At 41.9% G+C, this 19,938-nt stretch overlaps 1 protein-coding gene across 1 annotated transcript in view; it reads right to left on the bottom strand.

Moving 5' to 3' along the window:
- Positions 1-4,551: 4,551 nt before the first annotated feature.
- Positions 4,552-19,938, bottom strand: part of rngtt (RNA guanylyltransferase and 5'-phosphatase) — a 77,133-nt gene continuing 61,746 nt past the window's right edge. The window contains exons 14-16 of the mRNA XM_044049036.1: positions 16,623-16,689; positions 8,602-8,725; positions 4,552-5,175 (exon numbers count right to left, since the gene is read on the bottom strand). Coding sequence (XP_043904971.1) covers positions 5,009-5,175; positions 8,602-8,725; positions 16,623-16,689 — 358 coding nt within the window. The 3' untranslated portion in view covers positions 4,552-5,008. The remainder of the gene's footprint in view (positions 5,176-8,601; positions 8,726-16,622; positions 16,690-19,938) is intronic.

Raw genomic sequence — 19,938 nt, 5'->3', positions numbered from 1 at the left:
GGCCTTTTTCTTATTACCTCACTGTATTAGACACACGCTCGTTTCATCATAACGGTGATGCAAACACGAGCAAAACACCGCCTGAGACTGTTTTGAACTGTATCAAGTTCATTTATATGCTATTTTGGACTTGGAGGTGGATAAAGACACACACTCACTGCTGTCACTTTATCCCAGCGTGTAATTGTCAAGAAAGACAGAGATCCTAATGAACTGAAGCTGATGTGAACGTGTTCATAACTAATGTGATTGTAACACACTCCACAAAAATAATTGATCTACGAGCTCCAAACCTGCAAGAACAAAACAGCGAGCACATGCAATATCACAGGGCCCCAAGCACGGGTCCACTCAATCATCATCTCCAACTACTACTGAAGCCTGAAGCCTGCCCACAAGATTAACGCATGTTTTCAGGATTCTTTAAGTCTTTTCCACTGATCTACAGTTCTTGACAAAATTCACAAAAGAACGGTTTGCACCCAAATGTTGAACAATTCCAGTTTTTCTCTTTTTTTCACTCCGGGTAAATGGCGACACTTCATCTTCATGCCCTAAAGACTACATTTACATGATAAAGGCTGCATTTTGTTGTTGTTGTTGTTGTTGTTGTTGTTGTTGTTGTGTGCTCTTCATGTGTGTTTCACATCACATCACACATCCAGCAGCAGTTTTTTTTTGCCTTTGTGCTGCTCAGAGAGTTGCTAAATTTGGCAACACGGGTTGCCATGTTTTTGACACATTCCGCCTTCTCCTCTCGTCTATGAATACTGCAGCCGCGGTGTATTTAAGATTTGTGTAAGAGTGAATATAATTATGGAGGAAATGGCTTCGTCGTGTGCCTGGAAAGAAATATTATGCATTTTGGACGCAGCACAACAACAATTTCTGGAGTAAAAAACCAAGCTGGACTGAGCTCCATAGAAACATCACAGAGAGACAGACAGAGAGGGAGGGAGGGAGCACCATAAATGCATTATTCAAAATGCAGATAATATTGAGACGATAATGGCCTCCTCGGATTTAATAGCCTCATGGATCTCGACGTCTTCCAGCCTCCAAACACCTGAACCGAGACAGAGTGAGGCGCATAATCTCTGCTGCGCCACCTGTGCTTGTGCTTCTGTCGGTGTGTTTACACGTCCACATCCGTGCAGTTGTGGCAGCTCGCTTCATGCCTCCTGCACTCAGGGGAACAAACAGAAAAAAACACACAACACATTATTGATGTTCATGGCCGCGGCCTTTTCATACGTTTGTGTGGCAGCGGTTTTTTTTCCCAGCTCCAGACCTGGGAGGATGGAGAATGGATTTAAGTGAATGGAAGAGAGGAGAAAAACAGGGGAGAAAATGTGTGCACTGTTGCAGATTCTGCACCTGCTGCATTTAGCAGCCATGGTTTCAACCTCACGACGAACAGGTGAGCGAGGGCTTTGATGAGAATCAACCGCCTTTCATGTGCAGCCAGAGGGGAAAGAGAGAGGGGAGCCGGGAGCCGAGCTCGTCTATCTCTGCTCTAACAAGAGCGGCCGCCTCTGGCGCCAAAAAACAGGAACTTTAAAAATAACACACACACACACGAGGAGGCTTTGTAACACCCTCATGTGTTAAACACCAGTGATTCTCTCATTCTCCAACCCCTCATCTGAAGTCTTCACGCTGCGTGACGAAGCGCTGTCGTCACCCGGTGTCTTAAAATAAGCCCAAATTCGGATTTCTAAAAACAAACCTCTCCGCCGCATGGTGTGAGCGCAGTGACAATGAGTTCAAATGACAACGATCACAACACAACGGCGGCGAAGTGTACTGTACACTTTTAGTGCAGACGGGAGAGAAACAGTCATTTCAGTAGCATCATTTATCCTTTAAGAGAAACTGCTCCACATAAAGAAAACGATCAGCAATTTTACTCCGATTTCATTCCATTGTAACTGCTTTTATGCACATATACTACATTTATTGTCATTTATATGTCATATCAAATTGGATATAGTTTATCTAATGTTGTATTTTCTTGTATTCCATATTTTTCTATTCCCAAGTAGGGCTGCAACTAACAATTCATCTCATAATCAACTAATCTGTTGACTATTTTCTTGATTAAACTGAATTAGTTTGGTCCATAAAATGGACCAAACTCAAATGGAGCAAAGAAAACAGAAAATATTCACATTTAAGAAGCTGAAAAATCTCAAAACTTGTTTGAATAATGGATTAATTATTCAATTGCAGTCCTAATCCCAAGTGTTTAGTCTAAAGGAGCAAATGTAACGCACCCAAATTCTCTTCTGGGATTAATACAGTGTTCAGATTGTGGTTCTGATGACACACGGTCTAAACCATAGTGAGAATCTCGTTTGGAGCACCAGCTTTTTACAAATCTGTTGCACGTAAACGCTGCCAAGTTAATCATTTCTACAAACTGCCAAACAGTGCTGAAGGGTAAACACTCCTAGCAACAGGGTAAGGATGAATGTTCACAGGCAACAAGGACTTTCAATGGGAGGAGATACGAGTGTTTAGAGGATCCTGCAGCAGAACCACTGTCTGTTCTCTACATCCTCAACAAGGACAAATATGTTAAAGTTACATGAACTATTATTTTTAGTTGAAATTGATATATTTTTCCCTTTATTAATCCGTTTTCAGTTATATTTAAAGCTGCAGATGTTTTTGCTGTCAACTTCTGTCCTACTTCCACCAAATCCAGTTTTTGTGTCTCCAAAGGTGCATCCTATCTGTACAGATTATACAGATTCAAGCTTTAGTGTCGTTATGTACGGCAGGACAGGTTACACCACGAAATTGTACTAAAGCAGCAGAGTGTCAATTCTGCTGCTTTTTGTTGTTCTTCAAAAACAGAAATAATGGATTTTTTTCAGGTGAAAAAGAGCTCTGTCAAGCAAGACTATCAGCCCTAACTGAGGGAGCATTTGTGTGCATACACCAGCAGTGCAGGGGTGGGCGGGGGCAAGAGCATTTCATCCCATTAAACTGCTTCACGACAGTGGAATTCACCTCTGAAACTTTCCACGGGCGTTTCTTTCATTTGTGCTTTCAGCCGCTCACTTCCTGTGTGCAGCGTGGGTCCGTCTCCAGGCAACACGAGCTCTAAACACTACTATACTGTGAAACACAGAGAGGGGTTGTGTGAAGCTGCATTACATTCCAACCACCTGACAACGGTTTGTTTATAAGAACTATGTGACTTGATCTTATGTTCAGTTGAACTCCATTTTATTGTGAAGAACTTTGTATCTATGAAGGTGTTCTCCAACTAAACTTAATAATCTGAAGTCAAATGTAAGTCATTCTGACACACAGGGCTCTTAAAAGGACTACGATTGCTGGATGCAACAGTGAAAGTGGATTTTTTTGATGTCTTTTTAAATGACTCTCTCTTAAATGACTGGTTGCTTTATATCCAGTGAGGCCAGTGAATCTAACCATCTTCCTATATACTGATCAGTTTAAATGCACAGGTTGTTGTGCAAGATAAATAAAAGGTTGTAACCACTGATTAAAGAGAAGCACTTTGGGGACAAAACCTCCACAGGGAACCTTAAAAACCAGGTCTTAATTCATTCACTGATTAAAGTGCAGCTTCATCAGTGGCAGGGGAGTCTGCCGGTGTGTTTGGGCAAATAATCCCTTCTCTTAAAAGTCACATGAACACTTTTGTGGCATGTTTTAGAAAGCAGGAGCAGGAAGAGTTCCTTATCCACAGGGCACGAGGAGTCAGTGTGCGGTTTGGCAGGGTTTGAAAATGATGCAAAGCGTTTGCTACAAGGATCACAATCACCAGATGTGAGTCAGCGCCACCGTGAAATCATCAAACCCGGAGAAACAGAAGCACAGAGGATCCACGTCAAAGAGCAAGACAGACATTTTAACCAGCTCGATCTGACACTGGTGACAGTGGGAAGTTTTCCAGACTCCTCAGCAGAGAATCGAATGTGGAGAATGTGCCAGATACAAGTGCATCTGTCTTCTTACGGGATTGACGAGCAAAACTCTTAACTGATTAATTGATGTTACGCCCTAAACACCCTTTATGCCTTGATTATGAACCGCGGACCCTAAAGCACCACACACTTAAGCCGTGTTTCCACCGAGTGGGTCGCTTTGGTTTGGTGCGGCTTCCATTAGGAACGGCACACGGTATAAGAAGCTCGACGTGTTGTTGAAACAATCGAGCAGAAAGAAAAACAAGCTGCTGGATTTTCTCCTTTGTTGTCCGTTGTGTTGTAGCGTGATGTCGTGGAGTGCCGCGACGTCGTTTACCATATTAAATTCACCATTTTCATTCCACTGTGGTTCGTTTGTTGAGAGTGCGCAACCGCGCTGTCACCTCACACACGCTGGTCTTCAAAAACAAAACCTCCACGCGTCTGTGTGATCTAGTTCTCCATATGAAAACATTCGCTTGCCTCCGACTGAACCTTGGCAACAACGCTACAAACTTTTAACCGCACCACGAATCGAAACCCATGCATCTGTGATTGTTGGAGTGTTATTCCGCCGCTTTGAATACATTCAGGCGAGAGAGACTGAGCTTTGATTATGTTTACTTCTCCTTCAAAAAAACAATTTAAGGAAGTGGACGACAAAACACAAACATGGTCTGCATCGGCAGATGTTATTTGTAGCCATAACCATTGCCTCTGTTGATAAATACCAACGAGCTCCGATTTTAAAAAAGATAAATAGAAAAAAAAAAACAAAAAAAAAACCTAAGCATTCTGCTTGTCATTTAATAAGAACACCAGCAATTAAAGCTACAAAGACATCTACAAGGTAAAGTAATGACGCTGAGGGAGCGGATGAGTGGTTTCTTAAGTCCTTACACGAACAGGCTGATAAAGCAAATGTCCAGCGGGTCAGAAAGCCTTCACACGTCTGTTTTTTTTCTTTTTCCATCACGATGAGGATGATGGGGATGATGAGGCTGGTGGTGTGTGGATGCACACAGTGACTGTGCAACAGTCCAGAAAGCTCCGCCGCGGGGCTACGGGATGGCCCGCGTGGGTCTCTTTGGAGGAGGAGGGGGCATTAGCGCCGCGTCCGGGTCCGGCGGGCGCTTCCGGTTCTGGGCTTGGACTCCCTGAGCACAGCGGTCCAGAAACTCCAGCAGGATTTCCTTTGTGACGGGCTCCTGAATGCTTTTACACACAGCTGGAGGGAGAGAGGCGGAGGGAAGACACAGAAGGACAACACACACGGGCAGAGGGAAGGAAGTAAGTAGTGGACATACTGGTGGTGTAGAACTGAACCGGCAGCAGAACTCATGTTTCAGCCTCATCACCGGCAGACAACAAAAGCTGATACCACTTTTTCATGTCCGATACTCATATCACAAACTCAAGTATCTACTGAATAATTCTCCAACTGTGTAACAATATTGTTCTCCCAAAAAAAGAAGAAATAAACAGCTGAAAAATTACTACTTTTTATTTTTTTTATTTACATTTTGAGATTTTTATCTGTCAGTAACAGATCCAGTGATTTTGACCTGTATCTTTAACGATACCAATAGTAAGTAAAGTATCAGCTCATCCCCACAACTAATGATTATTTTCATAAACAATTATTTCTCAATGAATTGCCAGGTCCATGAAATTTCAGAAAACGTTGATCGGTTTTCCCCCAAAACCTCAAATGTCTTGTTTTGTCCACAAACCAAAACACTTTTAATGATTTCCTTGTCACACGGAACAAAGAAACAAGAAAAATATTCACATTTAAGAAGCTGAGAAAATCAGAGAACTTGGGCACTAATCTGCCATAACCGCAATCACCAAATTGGTTTAGCGACGGTAACTCATCACAGCTCGTCTCATTTACTCTTTCATTGTTTTTTTCCTTTGAAGCAAAGATGGGAACAGACTGCATTTAATTAACTTGCGGCCTGAAAAGGTTAAATAAAATTTGATTAGGTTTTAACAGGTAATTTATTTGTCGATTGAAGTTTGTCCACGTCTGCTTCACGAGGAGAGCGAGTCAGGCTTGTTGTACTATCGATAACTGATAAGTGATTTTTACCAGTTACAAACTAAAAGTTTCTACCACTTTATAACACATAATCTTAATCTTCTGCTACACTGGCCTGGATTTACCACGTTTTTCTTCAGTGAATGTGAATGTTTTTGTTATTCTTCAAAAAGCTTCAAACACTGTGGAGTGAGACCTTTGGGTCTGATTTAACATATAAATGCAAATAGCAAATGCATTATCTGGGTGTGTTGGTCTGACTCTCATTCAGTTTGATTTAATTTACTGCAATTTCAGTCCGACGGGTATTTTTAAAAGTCTGGTTTTAGTCGGAGTAGCACAACAATTTGCATATTTTAACAGTCATACGAATGCTTGCAAGTTTTGAAGAAGTTTATAGAATGTTTGTTTTGGGGATGTGAAAAGATTTCTGCTTCCTGATCAAACAGAAGCAGCAATTAAAACCAGCTAAAAACAATGAGTTTGACCCCGACAGTGTGTGTGGGGGGCAGACACTGGACGTCTCAGTGGAGCGGAGGAGGTTTCTCTGATAACGCGAGTCGATTGATGACGGCAATAAAAAGCCATTGTTTTGAAGTAGAAAAAAAAAGAAAAAAAAAGGGACAGTGATTTAAACGGTAAGAAAGGCAGCTGTAAACATTTTACTGTGCAGGCATCTCCCCCGACAGCTGCTGCTTATGCAAGTGATAAGCAGCGACTTAGCAAGTTTTCCCCGCGTCACATGTAAGAAAACTTCTTGCTGAAATGCACCCTGGTGATTTTTTATATGTTTTTTTTTTTAAAAGCATGTGAGCTCTGTCATCTTAGGTAAAGTTCACGCTGATCCATCACCTCATACTTTATAATTTCACCTCATACGCCGCACCATGACTCCGACAACATTTAGGCGACGGTGTTCTACTTCTTAAATGGGATGCTGTTATCAGCTGGAGGGGGAAATGCAGCACTGTACTATCTGACTGGATTAGAGATAAAAGCCACCATTAATACCACCTGGGCTCTGAGAGCGTACGCATGCGGCCGCTCGCTCGCTCGCCCGAGGAAGCAAAGTGTCATAATTCAGGACTATCTTTCCTATTTCCCTTTATCAGTTCAATTCATTTTGTTTAATAAACCATATTTCCACAGCCTGTGTGCACTTTTTGTTTTTGAAAGGCACGGCATAAATTGAAGACCAGAAACTTTAAAAGCCGAGTCAATATAGGAAAATAAAAACCGTCACAGAGATAATGAGAAGTTGGGAGCTGAATACACAGTTAAATCAAATTACACTCCTTGTTTTTTTCAGCACTACAGAGACGGACTTGTTGATTATGTTACGGCCCACTCCTTTGTGCAGCTTTTTCTTTGATAATATACAATTTCAAGCTGCATTAATTGTTTTGTGCCACTTCAGGATGGGCGGAAATGTGTCACTCGGTACATTTATGTTCGAAAAACAAATTATTTTGTCAGTCTGAGTAAAACTGGACTAACACACACCAGATAATGCAGTTTGGTCGTCGAATTACCCGAGCTGGGGTCAGACAAAATTCAAGAGTTTCTATTTAAAACAGCACAGACACACGCAACGCACAGGCTATTAGAGACATCAACGCTGGATGACATCCTTTAACTCCACAGGAGGAATCTATACCACTGACATACCACTATACCACTGGAGCAATGGGGGTTGGGTACCTTTCTCATGGGTACCCCAGCAGGGGTACCTGGTGGGGACTTGAACTGGCGACCCTCCAGTTACAAGTTCCCTTTCCACTTGGTCACTGGCTGCCCCAAAAATGACTTGGCACAAATGTGTTCATACATTCATAAATGGTCTAAAGCAACTGTATCAGTATCGGTCAATACTTGAGTTTGTGATATCGTTATAGGTATCTTCGCATCCAAAATTTTATGTATTATTATATGCTGAAGTAGGGAATATCGCCCCCTGGTGTAGCGGAGTCTGACACACTTCATTCAATAAAGGGACACAAAGTGAAGTTAAGCTACAGCTTAAAATGTACTCATTGTGATATCATGATGTCCTCTTTCCTATTTATACGTTCAGCAGATGAGGGACAACATTAACACTAGTTTGTGTGGTGGCCAATAATATTTAATCTCCTTTTATTGATCTCTTTATATCCATAAGTGTCTTTGTGTACCGTTTGGTGCTGGGCAGCTTGTGTGCACTGGGTTTATTAGAGTCATTTTTAGTGGGGGGAAAAAAAAGACGCACCACCTGCTGAACTGATGAGAGCCGAGAGAGCGATCCAAAACATTACAGCTGCGGGTGAGAATATTGAAACGATAAGCTATAAGCCAGTGAAATTGTAGGCAGGGTTGTGGGATAATTGTGTTTGGGTTTTTGCTGCCGTGCGTGACCCTTTTAACATTTGAACCTACTTCTACTAATCTACAGTCACGTTCAGAGCCAGCCTGTGTCCGTTTTTCCTGCATTCACACTTTTTTCATTTCACAGACATCAAACGACGGACATGTGGCTGATGTGAAATAAAGATAAAACGGGCTGTTGATCTCAGACTGAGGGTAAACAGCAAAACAGAGCGGGAGAGAGAGTGTGGAAACCAGTGGAAGTCTCACCCATGGCTGTGTCGTAGGAGTTGGGGAAGCTCTTGTCCACTCTCTGCCTCATGAACACCCAGGTGTTGTTGGCGAAGGTGCATTCGATGATCTTGTTGTCGTACTGTTTCAGCTCTTTTGTGGCCTGCGCGGACAGGGATGAAAGGACAACAGATGCTTTGTACATTTGTAACACAAAGTGAAAGAAATAACCGTATAAATTCATGAACTGCGAGGCTGAGAGTTTTCTGTGTCTGTCAGCAGCCGCAATAATGATTTGGTCTGCAGGATTGTTTTTTTTTTTGTTCCACTCACGGGAGTCACAACACAATGACAGGCGCGTGTGTATATACGTGCGGCAAAATTTTATCTTCACATTATGTCAATACCACTTTTCAATCGACTATTTTGCTTGCACTTCAGAGAGGGAAAAAAAATGAAGCTTCAGGGAGCGAGGCTAAGGTGCAATAACCAGAATTTAAAAAGTGAAGACACAGCTGCAAGAACCATCATTTTAAAAACCAAGTTTTAAGAAATACAGCAATAATATGGAGCCCAGTAAGACGGATTATGGTTATGCATGCAAGTGTGTAAGTCACTTAGGGGATGTTATAGTAAAGTCAATTTATTAGTCATTTGACATCTTTGGCTCAGTGAATGGGACGGGAAAATATAAAGGAAAGTATGTTTTCTCATTAGTTTAAAATTAAATAAAACTTGAGGAACAACTCATTGGCTTCGTTCAGAGCTATTGGATATTGGAAAACACAGATATTTTCTAAGGAAAAGTAAGAGTGTTGACATCGATTTTGAGACTTCAGAAGGCAAGTATGCAAATCCATATTAAAGGAGGGGACATTATGGTTAATGAGAAAAGAATAAAAAACCCTAATTATTAGTGAAAATGCAATGGATTCTTCCTGCAACACTGCTTCAGGCTTAAACTGTTGCTCCATAAAATGCAGACAGACAAACACAAACTCGCACAGCGTGGGCACCCGCATCTCAAAGAATCACCTTCAACAAAGCACTTCCTGCTCGTCGACTTATTACATCACGCGTTGGGTGGGGGGGAATAGAACACTCTGAGCACAATGTGTCACTGTTGAAGTGTACAAACACGGCAGCAGCGTAGTAAAGATCAAGCGTGAGTCAAAGAAGACATTTGAGCATCTGTTGTTTGTTTGCTGAGGGAGTCACGGAGACAATTCTCAGGACTTGGAAAACACGCAGCCAAGAGCTTTGAGGCAAAATAGCGCAATGGTGGGCTTGTCAAGAAATACAACAACATGGACATGAGTCAGTAATCGTCTGATTTTACACCCTGACTACACAGGGAGAAGCTGTTCAGAGGCATTGTGTGGACACTCGTAGTCAAAGACCTAAACCTCCGGGGCTCAGCGTGACCATGTGACCTGCAGTCAAGGTCGGAGCGTGACCACTAATGCCAAGAAAGCATCATATTTGGCAAGAGACAAAAGCACTAAAAGTAAGAGCGCGTGTGATCCTGGAGCGTGAGGCATCTGGGCTCACAACGGGGGCTGAAATCACACAGGAAGATGGGAAGTGCGTGAGGAAGGAAGACAGAAAGAGAGGGATGGATACACGCCAAACAAAGAAAGGACAGGCATAAGAATTCATTTGATGGCCTTGCCAAGTCTCATTAGCATCAATGTCAGTGATATGTCAAAACCTTTCTTTTTTTCCCCACCAACACATCATCCTGTGATTTCATTTTGTCAAGACATATAGAACATGAGTAAAGACTGACTGTAAAGGAAACATTTCTTTATTTGGAGAAGAACAGCACACAATGGAAAGGAGTGACAGAATCCCTAAGCTTTCCTGAACTTGACACAGCGGGCTGCCAACTGTGAGGGGCAGCGCAGGCAGACGGGACCTGCTGCGACAAGCTGGGATCCTTTCCTGCTGGTGAAGGGTGACATGTTGGCTGCCATTTCCCATCACCACTCGGTGCGTAATCTGTCCAAATCCATATCATTATGGCAGCGCACGTGTGCCACTACTTATCTGGGATTCTTCACGGGCCAGCGCTGCAAAAATCGCAGAGAATTGGAGGCTCCTTCTGCTTTCTATTCCAACAGGAGGATTATTATTGTGGAGAAAACTAATAAGGGATAAAAGTGGTGGAAACGCTCATGTGAGCTCTGATCATCTTGTTTCCTTTTCAACAGAACCCTGCATTATGTCTGCTACTGTTTGACCAAATGAGCAATCAGTTGTCACAAAAACCCCAAATTCCCTTGAGTGCACTTCATTTGTAACCACAATCAATTTGGATAAACATATATGGGCTCAGAAGATCTAAAAGCCAGGTTTAAAAGGTTATTATCAAACCAAAACAACACATCATTACCACCTACTGTGGACTGTTGCCAGATTTAAAGATCTAGTGTGTACGCATTGGTGACATCTAACAACTACGGTGGCCTTCGCATACCAGAAAACACGCTGTTCTGCATTCGGATTAAGTTTCCACCTAAAAATGCTTGGCCAGGCTGTATATTGGGGCTCATGGCAGAGCAAAAATGGCGACCTCTGTAAAGAAAGGCCCTAGCTTCAGGTACACGGCTTAATCTGAAGCAATGACAACCAAAACTTTCTTTTACAGCGACGATACACAATAATTATGGGTGCTGTATTCAACTTAATCTACCAATAAAGCCTGCTAAATGTTACACACTAGACCTTTACACACAAACTATGACAATTATAGTTTTTACATAGCTAGAAAACACCACACAAGCACAGCTTTATTGTACACAGAAGTAGAAACTAAGACCATTTCAGACAACTGCTTGAGTTTATAACATCTGGGCCGAACACAACAAACACAGCAAACCTACTTCTTTATCATATTGGAATCCTCACAGGGTTCTGGTACAAGGACACTGTGCCACATTATATTAAAGAACTTCTGCAGACGTAGCGAGACACGCGGTAAACATCCAAAGTTTGTCATTTCCTTCAAAAGAGCCGGTTCTCTCTTCCTGACCCTGCTTTTATTTCATTCTCCATTTAATCAGAACTGGCCCCGAGGCCTGTGGTACCGCAGCACTCACCCGTTTTAATAAACCGAGACCGAATGAAAGAATATATATAAAGAGGGAGCATATAAGATGCAAAGGTACAGAAACCAATGTAAACCAATGTACACTCCCATGAAGGGAACACCACAGCAGGAGGAAAGTATTGAAATCTTTAACAAGCTTTCAAATCAGAGCACATTTAGCTTCCCGTTCTCCGTCAATATCGGCCCCTTCTACACAAGTCGGCTGAGAGACTCAACAAACTGAATTGTGCAGCTGTATTATATACTGTGTAATGTCTACCAATTATGGCTGGATGTGGCCTTGTCACAGAACAAACATCGATATGAGACGGGCGACTCGTGAACCCATTAGATTTCGTCATGACATCAGCGCCGCGTCTCTAGTGGATAACGTTTAGTACGGGTCATTATCCCCCCTCCGAGTTCAGATCGACTGCAGCTTTGGAACAGAGGAGGAAAAGCAAGGTAAATATGAGCATGGACCGCCGCACAACGTCTGACTTTTAACTTTTACATTTTAATTGGTTCATTTTGCAGCATCATCAACTGTCTTTCTTAATCTCTCTGTGGGCAGCACATTCAATTACTGTCAGTATCCACGGCTTGTATTCCCGCATGTCAAATAAAAGACAGAAACCGTGGGCAACAAAAATAATTTAAAGTTAAGAAAATGAAAACTTATTAACCAACCATGAGAACAGGGTTCGTCCCTTTTTATTATTTGTACTGTAGCTGTGAGGCCTAATTTCATAATGAGGACATTTTGCATTATTAGGACACTTTGGCTGGTCCGCACACATTTTCAGCACTTTTTGAGGGTTCAGACTTCGTTTAAGGGTTAGAATTAGACTTACATTTGGATAAGGATTGTGGTTCTGCATTCAGTTGTAGTGGGCCAATGTCCTGGTCATGTTTTCTGCTTTCACATGTTGGCAGAGGTGACACAAACTTTGTCATCCGTCCACAGACCACAGCGGTCCATGCGGACCTTATACAAACACTGGTGAGCATGCCTTCAGTTTGAGTCCGCGTGAACAGTTTGCACTGACACATGTACAACCCATCTCTCAGACAATGCATTAATGTGAAGTGTCTCACTCTGCATAAACAGAAAGAAGGAAATGTAACCCAGGTCTCAGGTTGCAATGAGGGGCTGGGGAATACATTAATGTACATGTGTGTGCGATAATGCCAAAATGTGACACTGGGGACTTTCAATGAGAGTTTCTTTACAAGGCTGCAGTCAGTAAACTTCACAGGTCGATTTTGAGATATGCCAAGAAGTGGGCTGAGGGAGGGGGAGTGGAGAGCAGTGCAGGGGGTGTGGTCTGGTAGTGAATTTGACACTGAGTTGAAGGTGAGTGAAAAATCCCGTCCACAGGTGCTCAGTGAGATGAGTCTCTAAACCACTCACACCGTGCTCCATGCCGACAAAGTAACACCTTTGGTATTTATAAAATGGGGAGGAGTCCGGGACATTTTTTATCGCTTGAATAATTTCAATACATTACACTCAACTGTGAAGATTTGCATCTGGACCACCAAATAACTAGATACCCATATACACTTGTTTTCGCCTGAAAAAACAGTAGTTAAAGGCTTTTTTCTAAGTCTAATCTCACAATTCTAAACTACAGATTTAACAAATGACTACTGAGCACTCATGGGTCACATCATCATCATCATGATAGGTGTTGCAGCTGGTGTGATCACATGGCAAATCAGTCTCTAGTTTAATTTAAGTAAGCATAATTTGTTTTTTTAACAGATAAAGCACTTGGACTCAGACTCACTTAATGATGCGAGTCGTACAAATTGGGGAAATCATTGAAGGTAAAAAACACACTCACAGCCATTTCGGCGCTCAGCAGGTGAAGCACACACGCTGCCGAACTCTCCGTGCTTCAAAGCCACCGTTCTTTGACAGAGAGCTGCTCTTATCTCGTCTCCTGTGACTTCACCTGTCAGGCGCCATTCAGATTGTTTCTGATTAATGAGATGAACTCACAGGCCTCGCATAGCTTCACGCGGTAAGCCGTGTGAAACTAAACCTAAATGGGGAGTCAGTGTATGAGTCAGACCTGGATCAATGCAGAGATCCATCGCAACCTCTGTTATTCTCAGGCACTAAGGAGAGGAGTCGGAATCAGTGGCAACTCCCGTGGGAGGAAATCTTTAGCAATGTCAGAATTTGTTCCCAGTTCTTGGTGTCATGATTTCATTTAAGAAAAAAGAAATCTATATTTGATATGGACACTGTAAAAAACCACAAACACTTGTTAAACCAACTGGTCTAGATAAGAACAACAGTCTGATTAAAAGTGGAAAGCTGACAAAGTTTTGCACCCAAGGTCCAGTGAAAAATAACAATGATCAACAATCAACTGATTGTTGATCATTGTTGTTATTCCAGGATGAGCCTTTTATATTTATATCAAGAGCTGGGTCAGCAGAGGGATACACACTCGCTGCAACATTCAACCTTAGGTTGCAAAATTTTACACACTGTATCTTTTAATTAAATTCTTACAGTCTCTCTCCTAAAAATAAGAAAAGAAAAGTCGAGTTAAAATGTAATTTACTGACCAACATCGGTGGTTTAGTGTTCTTTTAAATAACAGCAGCTGTGGAGGTGGATTTTTGCTGTGTTGCTGTAAATGTTATGTCTTCTGGAGAGCAGCCTATCTGCTCTGCTCAGATACTAATAGCATTATCAACAATGTTTGCACTGATGCAGGGCTTTTAAAATGAAACTGTTATTTTATTCATTTTATTTTTTTCATTATCCATTACTCGTTGGCTGTTGTTCTGTTAAGTTCTGCAGTGGCCATTAATAAGGTCTATAGGTGCAGTGTAAACAAGTAATCAGTTTTCCTTTAAACTGAGATGAGCTACCACTTAAGGAGGCAAAACTACAACTTAGGGTATCTTTAATAATCCCCAGCTATAAAGGATATGTATATATATATATAGGGATGTTTACAACAGAGAGAGTAGTAACTTCAAAATAAATTAGACTAATTTGAGAGTTCATTTAACACCTGACCGACACTCCTGGAAGTCGCTGCGTTCTAAAGACCTCGCTAATTACTTTGGTAATCACAACATGATTACAGCAAACAGACACTAACTGCCAAACTATGCCGAAGTAGAACGGGCATGAGCTGCAACACGCAGTAATTAAAACGAGCAAAACAAGACTGCAACACTCGGGAGGGCAACCACGTTACTACACTCCCTTTTTAACAATCAATCACACTAGAGATACAATTAATCTCGCGTGCGTACATGTGTTGACAATATTATCTACGATGTACGTTCAACTGTGAGATCTTGACATGCTTTATACACTCTACAATCATTACATTACAGTGGCCTTTTAGCCACACTCTGTAAGCAATTACAGCAATTATTACCTACATTGGAAGAATTGAGCAAAAAACAAACAAACAGAATTTCCTCAGTTTTCTCATTACAAAATGTTTGTTTTATGTCTTAACTCCATCAGCTGTGCGAGTTCAAATGAGTTGGCAATTAGGTTGTGCCTTGAATTCATTCTAAATCGGCCCATTCCAACGCGCTAATAGTCAAGGCAATAAGCAACAAATCGACTGTGTTGTGGAGCATTGCATGCTACACGCAATCACACACAGAATGTGCAGAGGTGGCACTTTCATGTCAGATTTATCAGGAACATTATGCAGCCTGCCAGGACCAAGTCGCCATATCCTCTGCTGGTATGCTATTACCATTTATTAGCATACTCGCACTTGGCCTGACTGTAAAACACGTTTCCCTACAAAAAATAGCACAGCGAAAGTCAACAGAAGATGACCTTAGCTCCGTCCCTCGGAGACCGAGCAGCAAACAGAGGTGAGGCTCTGCCTTATTCGGTAACAGAGCCCAGGGGCTGATTCATAGGAGTGTGGTACAACAGTGATGATACCAGAGGGAACAGAAACACTCATTTACTGTGCCTCTAAATAAGGACTAATGACGATAGGATTGCCTATAAATACAGAGTATACACTAAGAGGCATTTACTCAAACAGGAATATTTCCAAGCAGAATCACAGACCAATAAATTTAAGATATGCTACTAGCCTTTGATTGGGTGTGTGTGTATTACGGTGGGTCAAAGGTCGGCCTTCCATAGCGCACAATTCTGTATTCTTACACAATACAGGAAACCTGAACGCACAATATGTGACGTGTTACCATGAGTTGCCATGATAACCAATTTTCAAACAAAAGAGCCCTAAGATTTGTTTAAGTTTTTCTAATGATAAGATTTGCTCATTTTCCCTGAGTTTGCTCACTTACATTTAGGTTGTTTTACCATTTTAGTCTGTGAACTGAACAAAAACTACAGCTATACTAATTCATCCACTTAGGCTGTGGGAGGTTATGGCAGACACTTTTCAATATTTTTAGTCAGAAAAATACAGACACACACACACAGCCCAAGAGAGAGAGAACTAATGAAGTAATAATTTTTACACTTCCCTGACAGACCAGAGTTATGAGTTCACAAAAGATTGGGGCGAATGTGTCTTTTGCCAACTTTTTCAACTGGAAATGAGATCACGGCTTAATGAATATGTATAACTGCTGATAACTGGCAATATTAATAACGTCAAAACAAAACTGATCACTGGTTATTGAAATATATCGTATTGACAATTTGTTTTTAAAATGCATGAACCAAATGAAATACATTTTCTCCAAGGTGATCAAGCTACTGTTATGGAATTCACACAAACTAGAGTGCAACAAAATTGTCACAAAAGATGATTTTGCCAAATGCTCAGTGAAATCCTTTAAATCTTGGCTGTGTTATGTTTGCTACACATCTCCGACAAAGCTTTAAAATTTGTTTCTTGCCAAAAAGGAAGCTGGAAAAGCGCTGTGGGATCTGGTTTTCTGGCACGGAGAGAAATTCAACAAAACAACACATTTATTTTCTCACCTTCATGTTTGCAAAGGGCCTGTCGTAGCTGCCGACGTAGAGCAGGCCGACAGTCTGTGTGAGGAGCCTAGAAAGACAAAAAGACCACAGTTAACACCCGCGGCACAGGATCTCAACACGAGAGCATCTGAGTGGTAACAACAGTGCAAATAAATCACAACTCCGCTTCCATTTTCCAGCTAGTAACAGAAGAGCAGAAATGTGCGATTACACCTATGCGAGCCCTTCTGTCCCTGTGCAGCTCTGTGTTTTTTTAAACGTGCGGAGAAAAATACAGCAAGGCTTCATTCAGAGTGTCAGGCATTAATATATCTGTGGAACACACACAAAGGACTGAACACAAGGTCACAGAAATACACCATCTCAATCAGAGCGGGAGAGAGAGAGTGAGTACTCCACAAACACTTTATCCACACTATATCGACTATGAATGCATCTGTGCATTTATTTATTTTTGTGTGCGTCTCATTCGAGAGATGACGCCACACAGATGTCTTAATCACAGATTGCTCCTTTTCCTCCCCGCACCGGAAACACCCCCCCATGTGCCAGAAGACGTTATAAATGCCACACACAGTGTACGCGAGCGCCGGGGTTTCATACGAGCGGACCATTTTTAGAGCGGAAATAACGGGGGCTACGGACGGAGTCTGTTGCACCTCATTCAGTGATTTCAATTGGAGCTGAAATTGGAGACCATCTTTCCGTCCACCACAACCCTCCTCCTGTGTAATGATAGCGAACACGAGCAGGAAGCAGGCAGCAGTAGACATTAAGAGGGCCAAATAGCCATGCAGTGATGGACACTCTACAGTACAGACCTTTTAACGCCAAGTCTATTCCCGACACTGTTGCTACTAATACTTCTAAATGACTAATTGTGTGATAAATGCTTGACTGCAGGACGTGAAACAAGAAAGGGGAGCCGACTCTTTTGTTGTCGCTTGACGTCGCTTTGTTGACGTTCCGCTCGTAGCATGAACGATACGTGACAGAGAGTCCTGCTGGTTTAAATTACACTCCAATTTGTTAGGAGGGTCAGTTAAAATGAGAGTTTAAAACCTGGTGGCATTTGATTGAACAATAAAGATTTTAAATGTCACTGCAGCCCCCCCCCAAAAAAACCCACACATGTAATAAAAGCTGCGACAAAGATATAATTGGTACTTCTCTGGGTTTCTGACTCAGTGACTCAAGTGCTCGAGGGACCAAAACAGTACGTGCACATATTAATACACACATATCTTTGTAGGACGCTAGCGTACAGGGCTGAAACGATTACTAATCGATTACTAAATTAATTGCCAACTATTTTAATAATCTATTATTCGGTTTGAGTATTTTCTAATTGTGTGATTTTTTAGGTTCTTAAATGTGAATATTGTCTGCTTTCTTTGTTCCACGTAACACAGAAACATTCAACTTTAATCATTTTGACTTGTGGACAAAACAAGACATATGAGAAAATCGTCATTTCCAGGTTTGAGAAACACTGATCAGTGGCACTGGTCCTCACTGAATAAATGGACAAATACATTGTTGTTGTTTTTTGCTATTAAACTGATTCAATTACACCAACAAAAAAAAGAAAGAACTTAATTAAATATACTGGCAAATATGGAATTATAATTATACTGTAAACACTGGTGCAAACATTCAGCTCAACCATGCAAGATCATTCTGTTTGTCCACAAAGAAAAGATTCCAGAGACAGGCGCCATGTTTGTTCTGCAGAATCCCTCATTTGTGCCGACAGCTATAAGACCCTCATCACATCTCTAAATCCACTTACTGTGGATTCAAAATGGTTGATGACAATTAACATCCACTTTGGAAAAAAAATGATTTGATTATTTAACATACCAAATGGTTTATAAAGCTATATGGTGGCGCTTGTGCTTCAAGGTTCGACAGAGTTACTGTTGCCCTTCTATAGTTTTAAACCAGTCTGACAATTCTCCTCCTTCTGCTGGCATCAACAAGGCACTTTCACCCAGAGTACTGCCACCATAGATATTTTCTCTGTAAACCCCAGAGACGGCTTTGCATAAAAACCCCAATAAATCATCAGTTTACAAAATACTCAGATGAGCCCCTCGGGAACCAGGAAAAAAAGCCATTTTCAAAGTCATTTACATCACATTTCTTCCCCTTTCTGACGCTTGGTTTAAACTCAAGCGGGTTGCCTTGTCCATGTCTGCACGCCAGCATGCAATAACCTCCAATCATGTGATTGGCTGACTATATATTTGCATAAACAAGTGTTTAAACAGGAATGGCTAATAAATTGCCCAGCGAGTGTATGGTGATACTTTTACATTAGCAGTCAACAAGGCAAGGACCTTGACGGGGAAGTCTGACTGTGGATCCTTCAAACTAAATATGGATTAGAATGCTGTAAAGGACACTTGAGTCCACAGAGAAGTAACAAGAAGCCAGGATTCTGGCCTCTGGAGAGACAATCCAAGCTGGTCAGAGAGTACCACTCCCTGTTTCTGGGTCTTCAATGTCACTATACACATAATGAATAATGATGAGACCATTAGTCATTGCCTCCTGAGACAGGCTGCTGGCTCACATTATCTATAATTCAAACCAACCATACAATACTCAAGACTGTTCAACTCCATGCTTTCTGGTTTTGTTTCAACTTTCCATTTATTCTTTTCCTCTACACCACTTTACCTCTCTCGTCATAATCACTCCCTGCCTCAGCTTGTGCTCTGAGGGAAGGCAATAAGGCTCGCAAGACTGTAAGCTTCGGCAGGGAGCACAAAGACGTGCTCAAGGATTGATTGTGTGTGGGCTGTGTACTAAACAGTTACCTTCTCACTTGTCTGTCCATCCTCTTTCTTTTTCCCTCTCAAGCCAGTAAAGGAAAGAACTGAAAACCCTGTGTGAAGTCTGAAAAGTGCTCCTCCTCCTCCAGAAATCAATCTACTGGGGAAACATCAGAGGTCTCTGAAATGGTAACAATAATCATCTGTGTTCTCCCACACACAGTGGAGTCAAGAAGCTGACCAGCTGTCCCGCGGACCGGCTTACGGCGAGTACGAGGGGCGACTGCGCCCTTTTGTGATCACCTCAGTCGGTTGTTGAGGATTAGAGACAGACTCATTCTTGCAAAGCTTGGACAGCCACTGAGGCTGCCTGGCTTACGGGGGAAAAGGCAGGCTGACCAGCTATGAGCTACTGTGCTGCAGACAAGTAAACAAAGCGAGAAATGGATAAATAAACACGACTGCGAGGCTACAGTCATGACACGGCTCTGCCAGACTGTATTTGGACACAGTTGTGTTATAAAGCAAATATTAAA

The sequence above is a fragment of the Solea senegalensis genome, linkage group LG17 (assembly GCF_019176455.1).
Source record: "Solea senegalensis isolate Sse05_10M linkage group LG17, IFAPA_SoseM_1, whole genome shotgun sequence".
NCBI classification, from domain to species: domain Eukaryota; kingdom Metazoa; phylum Chordata; class Actinopteri; order Pleuronectiformes; family Soleidae; genus Solea; species Solea senegalensis.
The sequence above is the reverse complement of the archived record's forward strand: the minus strand, read 5'-3'. Positions and strand labels throughout refer to the sequence as shown.